Here is a 9759-nt window from a genome sequence, read left to right as displayed (position 1 = left end):
ATAATTGATTTGGAAAGCATGTAGCTCTTTAACAAATATTGGTGAGAACACTTGTTTGTATGCTCATGAGTTCCATATTCTTGGTTGTCTGTATAAGGTATCAAACATGTCACAAGCTAAGAGAAGGCTCACAAGTACTATAGATTTTTTTTTAATTTCTTCTTAATCATATAGATTTTGGTTTTTACTTTCTTTAGTTTAAAATCACTTTCCAATTTTATGTCTTTGTGCATGTTATTTGTGTATAGTCCTAAAATTTTAGCAACATTTATTTGGAAGCTCTAGGATAAATTGGGCCCCATTTTAGTGTTCTTCTTGATTTTTGGATGCATTTGTACTTGATTTTCCTTCGCATCTTTTTGTTTTCTTCCAAAATTTCAAATACTTCTTGAAAACTTGTGCAATTTACCTCAAAATTATGCCTGCTAGCTATAGGTTGCACCTAGTGCAGCCCATACCTTAAGAGTTTAATTCTAATGTGTTTGGGGTTTGATGCAAAGTATTTTCTTTTTCCTAGCTAGTTGAGTTGGCCTTCACAAAAATTAACCTCAAAATCACTACAAAATGAGGCTTGGTCTCTTTGTTTTCACACTACAAGATCCAAATCCACAATTAGAAGATTTCAATAGATCTATTGTGCAATCAAGGAGTTTATGAAAGAAATAAAGCATTGATTAAAGGCATTCCATCCATCTAGTTATTCATCCACCATGCATTTCGTTCCATGGATCTAGCTTCTTCCTTCATAGGAGACAACATAGTTGATCATCGAGGGAGAAGATCTACATCAATATTTATTATTTTTCTTATGTGTTTATGCATATCAAGCATACATACATCCATGGATATGATTTGGGAAGATATTGGTCTATTGCATAAGTGAAGAGATCCTACATTTTACATTCCAACATTCAATATTCATTCAAGCATGTAAACATCTTTGTGGTTGTAAGTGATCTCTATCCATCTACAAGGATTTTCCAAGCAAGGTAATACTTAAATTTTATCTTATTTAACATTCTTTACTTATCTCATTTCAAGGTTAATTCCTATGGGGGTTGAACAAAGAAAGCCCCTTCACCCCAATAATTTAACCTTTTCTTGTATACAAATATAAATTTAAAAACTTTTTGACTCAAAATTATAAATATAGAAGTGCAATTATAGTCACAATCCCAAGATATCCATATTCAAGCCTCTTGGGAAAGGTCGAACCACATTCAACAAATATTGTTATAGGTCAAACAAAGTTTGACCTATTCCTATAACACCCAAAAATTTTCAACAAAAGCTCCAATCTTCAGGCTTCCAAATCTTGGTTTGTTTCTAGTTTCATTATAGTTTGATAGGGTTTCTATAGATTTGATGTTGTTTCCTTTGCTAACCTCAAGGTGAGCGCATCTTTTTCCTTCTTCCTTCCTCCTTCCTCCTTCATCTTCCTTCCTTGCATGGGTGTATAGTTTACTTTCCTTACATATACATTGCATTTCATTCCATGTATTTCTTTACATTAAATGAAAAATAGGATCCTAGAATCAACATCCATAAAGGACCTAGATCTTGCATTAGTACCCATTCATCTACTTGGGTTGTGCTAATTTTATTTAAGCCATGAGGGGTCACATTTTAGAATCCTCTTTCTAATGCATTGTAGTGAAGTGAGAATCTACCATTGATTGCCATTTCACCATATACATTTTAGTGAACCCAACCTATTGCATTTCTTCTTTTGATATTGGTGTTAGATTCTCCTTTGCATTATCTTTACATTGTTGTGTATCTGACCTTGATAATTTTATGCTTTATACCTTTTGATTGAGAAATTAAATCTTCTTTACATGATCTTCTATTGATCTTGGAGTTAGATTTCATTTGCACACTTCTTGATTTGGTAGTTTTCTCCTCTTTATACATTGGTCTTTACAAATTCATATTTAGATATACTTTGTATCCAATCTATTTTGGTTATATTGTTTGGATTTAGATATAGCTTATCCTTGTATTCATTGTGATACCTTATATTTATGTATTGAATTGCATCTTCCTTTCCTTTCTTTCCTTTGTGTATGAGATTTATCGCTACCCTTACAGCTTCTTTTACAAAAATAAGCTCTCACAAAATCACCAAGTGGTTTACATAAGACCATGTCCTACTTAACTCCTTAACCCCACATCCAATATTGGATACTTTTTATTTATCCCCAATATTAAATAAGTGTATCAAATAATATCACAATGCATCTATACAACTCATCAAGAATATTCCATGGGATATCAAGAAAGTGCTCAGTATAGAAGGCCATGTGCAAATAGAGCCCACCAGGGGGATTCCTCCAGGTCATGATAACATATTGTCTGTTGATGTCAATTCTAACATGCTCATTCAACTCTCGTTGAGGTGGAAGAAGATGGAATGGAGCATCCAGAGAAAACTAGAAGGGGGGAAGATGATCCAAACTAATACCAATCAAGCCCAAGAGAGTAGAGACCTGGATGTACCGACAATGAGACCTTTGACCAGAGTCTGAACCTACAACCTCCATAAAGGAACAATAAGCCAAGTAGGAATATCTGTAATGATCATCGGAGGAATTAGCAAAGCTCCAGAGCCGATGAAGGAGCCAAACTAAATCAAATATGGTCCCCAATCTGAAAGGGTGAGCACTAAACTCATCTAGAACGATGCTATGTAGTGTGAATTGGTGGCATCTGATAATGCATTGAAGGAAAAGAGTTTGGACTCTCTCAAAAAAGTCCTAGTTAGACTCCAAGAGGGGCCCCAAATAGTAGAGCCATAGAGGATAGTCGACTTAACCAAGGAGTCAAGAAGAGACATCTTAGTCGTGGTATCCTGGAAGTGGTGTCAAAAGCATTGTCGCTCAAGAATAGCAAGGATTTGAGCCCCTTGTTGACTCTAGGTTGCATGGTTGGTCTCAAGCTGAATCGAGGTCCAAAAAACTTAACCCCCAAGTAAGTATATGAAGATGCAATCTCGATCTTAGTACCCTAGAAGTAAAAATGAAGATGGGATGTCTTCAAACAATTGAAAACCATAACTCGAGTTTTGCCCAGATTTACAACTAGCTCACATGAGTCGCAAAAAGAGGCCAAACCATCAAGGGCCATTGAAGACCATCAAAGAAGATGCTAGGAGAATCACATCATCAACAAACAGGAGAATAGAGATCAATACTTGATGTAAATAAAAACCATCGCTAGGAAGCAAACAATCATGGAGAAAATGCTCAAGCTCGTCGATGTAGATGTCGAAGAGAGTGGGAGAGAGAGGACAACCCTGTTTCACCCTGATAGTGCTCTGGACAGGATCAAAGAAGCCCTATGGAGTCCTGAATCTAACCTCAACGTGATTGTATAAACTCATAATAGTTGTAGTAAGAATCTCTGAGATTCCAATGTCCCTAAGACACTAAAAGAGAGTCGCCCAAGGAATAAAATCAAAAGCTTTGCAAAAGTCAAAAAAATAGCAATAAACTTTCACCAAGCAGTGGCGAGCTTCCTCAACAATGGCTCATAAAGTCAAAACGTGATCAGTGGTCTAAAAATCTGAACAAAACCTAGCCTAACCTCTAGCCTGACAATTTCACTGATGGAGCTCACTAGACAGGATACCGTTCAACACAGTCGCATAGAGTTTGGCAAAGTTATGCCCAACCATGATGGTCCTGTAGTTTCTGGGGTCAGATATTGGTCAAAATTTATGGATCGGATAGATAATATGTTGTGACCAAGAGTGGGGGAACCCAACACAAACCACTCGATTAAAGAGCATTGTAAGAAAGGGACCTAGAACAGAGATACCCAACTTGAAGAATTCAGCTTCAAATCCTTCCTCATCTAGAATTATACTATTGTTCATAACTCTAACTGCCTCACTAATGTGGGAAAAGGAGAAAACGTGACAACAGGTGGGGTGGGGAGAAGTCATATCTTAAATAGTTAATAGAGCTTCATAAGTCAGTATATCATAAGAACCAAGCATAATAGTTTATATGGTCTCATTAGTTTAAGTAATAACAAAGTTGTTACTTAGTTCACCAAAAAGAGTAGTACTTATAGGCTCTTTGTTAGCTTCTTTTGATTGCATAAATGGAAGATTTATAACGTTGTACTCTCCAGTATAAGTTGGTGTAAAATCTAAGGATCCCCAACCATCATCCAAGAGAGAACTAGAGGATGGAGGATCATCCTTATGCATTTAGAATCAATTGTAAAATCAACTTTAGACTTAAATTCTTATTGTTCATTAATAGAATACCAACTTATTGCTTGATTTAACATTCAAAAAAGAATATTTGGCCTATCATTTGTCATAAGAATATACATCACATTGTTATACATGATCTTGAATTTTTGAAAACATGGAGTTGAAGGAACAACACGCATCTTATGTAACCAGGGTATACCCAAAAGAAGATAGTAACCAAGGGTTACAGGCATCACATGAATAAGAGTGTCTAAAATGATTTTCTCAACCTTAATTGGTAATGTTATTCTACCCAATTTTTTCTTAGAAACATTGTCAAAGCCATATATAAGAATATTATCATGTTTAATAGTTGATATACAAGTTTCAATTTATTTAAGCATGTCCATACTACAAACATTCAATCCAATCCCATTGTCAGTTATGGTCTCACAAATATGATTTTCATTAGTAAGGACTAGTACCATCAAGGCATCAAATTGATTTTGAATTTCTTTTGAAGGCAAGTCATCTCAAGTGAAGACAATTTGAGTAGAGTAGGTGTGGTATGCATACATCCAATAAAGAAATTGATATAATCTTGATCAAGAGGAGTTGGAAGAGAAGTGAATTCCTCTTGTAAGGACTCATGGTATTGAGAAGAAGCTTGAGGAACTTCCCATAAAGAGATCTTAGCAAGAGTAGCACATAATTGTTCAACCAAATCAACATAATTGTTCAACCAAATCATACTTCTTTCCAAGATTAAGAGATAAACAAGGCGTTGGAGGAAGAACTTGTTGATAAGGTGGTAAAGTGGGAATAGTCAGATTAAGATTTTTTTATGTAGGATAAGTGTGAGCCATTGTATTGTAATCATTTAAAAACTTCAAAGGACTTCTAAGTTTCCCTTTAATAGTTATAATAAGCTTGTTCAGATTTTGAAAAAGATGCCCTTTAAATGATATCATAGGTGAGGTAAAGGCTTGAGGAGAAGATTTGAGGACAACCTTCAATAATAAAGATAGGTTGGTTAAGAGGTTGAGTAGAAGAGCATCCTTTGACAATTATCACAAGTTTAGCATGGAGTCCTAATTTAGGTGTTACAATGTTGAAAATATAAGTATGCAAAAGAAGCAAAGAAATATTTTTTTTGTAAAGGTTTGGGTGAAGGGATGTAGAGGAAGATTTAGAAGGAATGGGATCACGAGAGACCTCATTAGCCACCAAATCCTCACTACTAGACACCTCACAAGGGTTTTAAAGATCATGCCTACTAATAGAATCATCAAAATACTCACTAACAAATAAGTCATACATGTTAAAAGAAAATTATATGATAAACAAGATGCAATTGTTTTTATTTCAAAATTTAAATGATGTGCAAGAAAGTAAAGGATGATAATGTTTATTGTATTTTTGACTTTCTTTAATATGCAACAAAAAGGAAAATCTAACTAATGAAGTATAAAATGAAATGAAAAGGAAATCTAAGTAGATCTAATTACTAAATGAAAAAATATATTGTTTTTGATAAATGTGAAATGCATGCAAGATCTAACTAGCCAACACAAGAGGTCTAGAAAGCATTAAAGGTTCTAGTTCACCAAAATGCATACGGTGAAAATGTTGATCAATGGTAGACTACCACTTAGCACATATGCTATAAGAATCAAGAAAGGGGAAAATCCTTACCAAGCTAGGATAGATATGGCAAATACTACCAAATGAGTAAGGTTACAAGCACGAGATCTAAACCTTGTAGGTTTAGATTTCCTCTGAGGGTAGGTATGATACAAATGATTCCTAAATTTAATATTTCAAGGAACTAAAAATCTGATCTGAGAAATTAGATGAAGAGAAGGAAATGAAATGTGCACTTATAATGCAAGAAGAAGAATGGCTTGAATGACAAAATTCTGGACTCTCAGAACCTAGAATGTTTAGATTTATGAATTGGGCAATTGACAAATTGCAAATCTATGATCTATACATCACTAGTGAGTCCCAGGAACAAGTTGATCCAATGCTTGTTCCTATACCAAACTTTTAAAAAATGGAAATAGATCAAAAACAATCTTCCAAATGAATATTTCGATCTATACATTAAACTAGGCTTTTGAAAAGTACAAATCTAGAAAACTGTGCATGATTGTGGCTATGTAAGGGTTCTATTATAATGTATAGGTTGCCATGGCCTAGAAGCTCGAAGACCAATCTTTCAAGTTTTACAGCGAGTTTTGTAACATCGATAGTTAGGTATAGGTCAAACTTTTCAAACTATACCCAATTTTGTTATTATCCAAAACTGGAAAATAGATCAAAAACAATCTTCCAAATGGATAGTTTGATCTATACATTAAACTGGGTTTTTGAAGAGTACAAATCTAGAGAAGTGTGTGTGATTGTGGTTATGTAGGGGTTCAATTATAATGTCCTATTATCCAACCAACTTTAAGTATACTTATTGTGGATCTTGTTAATTTTGTTCATAACTTGAATTCTATAAGAACCCTTTTAAATTCAAGTCTTTGTAGCTCATCAATAAGCTCAAGGGCAATAGTAGACTAATTAAAATATTGGATAAGATTTCAAAGGATTGAAATGTTTAAAAGTTTTTATTGTGTATATAGTGACTCTTACTTGATTATAGTATGTAGGTTTAAACTTTGTCCCTCTTTAAGATAAAATTGAATTAATCAAATTCAATTATATAGCTTGTAGAGAACTTATAATTCATCATTCTAACTAGTTATATATTCATCACCCAAAAAAATGTATCACCTCCACCTCTCAACTTAGAAAATTATTGACCGACCTTAAAAAAATTAATTTGTAGTATTCTAATTTACTAAGTAACGTTTATTTTAATTTGAGAATAGTTAGACAACTGGCTTGATAACATCATTAGTAACACTCTTAGCTATTACTGAATGCTTTTGTCAGTTATCTTTTTATAAAATTTGCTTAGTATCAACAAAGTTCTTCCAATAAATTCATTTCTATGACCTCAAAATTTGAGCTTGATAAGATTCTATGCCTTATTAGAAAAGGTACCCAAAATTTTAAAAAATCACACCACATGCATACACATTCTCTTGAAACTCACTCTATGTGATTTTCACCATTTTTGTAGTAGACTAACAATTTATTAATTTTGTTTAATTGCAAAATAGTCAACAATGGACGTGGCTATCCTCCCTACAAATTGCACCATTGAAATTTTTTTGAAATTTTTAACATTTGATTTTCATTATCTGTATATTTTGTGATCGAAAACAACAAAATTTTTGAAAAAATTTCACTGTACTTTTGTGAATCTGAAAAAGAATCATATTTGACATTTTGTCTTTGGTGCATTTTGTCTAGAGATTAGCCAGTGCGGTCAACAATTTCATGTATATTTATATAAGGTAAATACTCTTTTAACTTTAATAACTGAAAACAATAACATTTTAAAATTACCCTGTGCAATTGATTTACTGTTAAGAGGAAGCTGGCCGTAAAATGTAACAGGTAGAGAATAGCAATTGCCTTGAGTACTGACTGGCTTATGGAAGAGTTTGCTGCTATTGTTTGAAACTAAACCAGCAAAACAAATTTCATTGTAAAACTAATATATAGTGGTGAGATCCAATGACACTTTGTAAGGTATTTGTGTTGGAGGTAATGTTCCAACAGTAGTCAATAATAATTGTTGCACGTGGCAAACCTTATTGAGTTGCTGGTAACACAAGTTTAGTTTAAGTATGAGTCAAAGAGTTTTAGTTTGAATCAAGTTCTTATTGTAGATGTGTTGAGTTAGATGTCCATAAGTTTCTATTACCTGTCAAGCTGTCAAGTTTATGTCTGTGTTGTCAATCATGAAGTAGCTTGTTGTCAATCTAATTAGCAGTCATTCAGGAATGTTGTTGAGTCAAATTATTGTATAAATTTGCATCTATTATTCAATAACATAAAAGCTGGAAGTTCTTTCTTTCTCTATTTTGTTTCTGCTATTCTATTTTTCAATAATTTTCAGGAAACTATTTTATTTATAAAAGAGCTCAAGGTATAACACAGCTTGTCTACAATTTAATGCTCATGTCTAACAACTTGTGATTTGCTACCCTGCTAGAGATGCGATTCTGACAACTGATTTATTCAAACATTAGTTTTGCAAGTCCAATCCAACAATAACTTTTATTCAAACAGGAAATAATCCTTCAATTTCCAACGTCTCTAACTACTAATGATCCTTGTCTATTGAGTCTTCATTGTTTTGCTAAAGGTGTCCAGCAGCAATAAATGTTTTGCCTAAGGTGTTCAGAAGCAATGACAGTTTTAGCAAAACATGAATCTAAGTTGGTTTTAAAATACTTTGTACTCTTAAACCTCCGTAACTAAAAGAATATTAGGAATTCGTTGTACTTCGGTAATTTTTATACACTTTCATATGCAATTAACTTCATTATGCCAAATCCAAAGCAAGATAGAGTACATTTAAACAGGAATTTGATCGCAAGGTCCCACACTGGTATCCTGGAAGCCCCAACGATTTACCATTTGATACCCTCTATCCTACATCTATTTCCTTGATATTTATAATAATATTAAGAGAGAACTAATGCTAAACAAACTTGAGGATATGATTCAATTCACAGACGGTGAGACTAATTAAAAATTATTATACATTGGAACAAAATAGCCACTACACTCAAATTTGAAACTCGAACATCCTCTCCTCAGTTCAATCTGGATGTTGTTACAACTTAAATCATCTCATTGGCATGAGCCTATACAATTCAAATCCTACGGAAAATTTTCTCTAATGCTAATATTAGTTTACTTCTGCAAAGACTCTCCCAGGGCATTTAAATTGTTCTAAATAGCAAAATAAAAGTCATTTCAAACCATAAAAGCCCAAGTGACACAGTGGGATCATCTGCAGATGAATTCCGATTGTAGTTATGGAGCTCAACAAACTGAACAATAGAGGCCAAAAATCTAAGAATGATAACTGAGCTCTATTCATTTCTTCCTCCTAATAAAATTTCCCTGTAATTTATAGAATGATATTTACAACTTCAAAAGACAATTGATGATATTATTTAGCTGTGTTGTGGGCAATGCATGCGGATTGCCTCCATGACAACATAAGAGAAATCAGAGAATACAAAGAACATATTTCCATGCTCTAGCATACTAGCCTCTAAGAGAAACTAACCCACGCTGATGTCCTGTACAGTACTAGGTATCAAGAAATAGGCATTGTAACACCATCATTTGATCTGCGCCTTATAGAACTTGAGTACTCCAGACTACCAACAGAAGCAGTGGCATGTGAAGAACCTGCTGAGGAGTTTCGTAACAACACCGGCTTCAAATTGTGATTTCCAGAGTTTTCCGAATTAACAGGATTATTGCTTGATTGTCTAGAGCCATCATGATTGTGACCCTGATCTGCCAGCTTCTTCAAGAGAGTCATTACAGTTGGAAGAAATTTTGTTGATAGTGACAAAACTCCCTGTACCTGCACAACAAAACCAGTAAAATATTGCCACAACTGAACATAC

General features: G+C 33.8%; 1 protein-coding gene across 6 annotated transcripts in view; it reads right to left on the bottom strand.

The window, feature by feature from the left end:
- Window positions 1–8851: 8851 nt before the first annotated feature.
- Window positions 8852–9759, bottom strand: part of LOC149572725 (protein ROOT HAIR DEFECTIVE 3-like) — a 222895-nt gene continuing 221987 nt past the window's right edge. For all 6 annotated transcript variants that reach the window (XM_089813819.1, XM_089813818.1, XM_089813817.1 and 3 more), the window contains one exon: window positions 8852–9716. In XM_089813819.1, the coding sequence (XP_089669945.1) occupies window positions 9441–9716 (276 nt within the window). In that variant the 3' untranslated portion in view covers window positions 8852–9440. The remainder of the gene's footprint in view (window positions 9717–9759) is intronic.

The sequence above is a fragment of the Cupressus sempervirens genome, chromosome 2 (genome assembly GCF_028749045.1).
Source record: "Cupressus sempervirens isolate cs-2001-9-10 chromosome 2, ASM2874904v1, whole genome shotgun sequence".
Lineage (NCBI taxonomy): Eukaryota > Viridiplantae > Streptophyta > Pinopsida > Cupressales > Cupressaceae > Cupressus > Cupressus sempervirens.
Note: the sequence above shows the minus strand (reverse complement) of the source record. Positions and strands in the feature narration are given on the sequence as shown.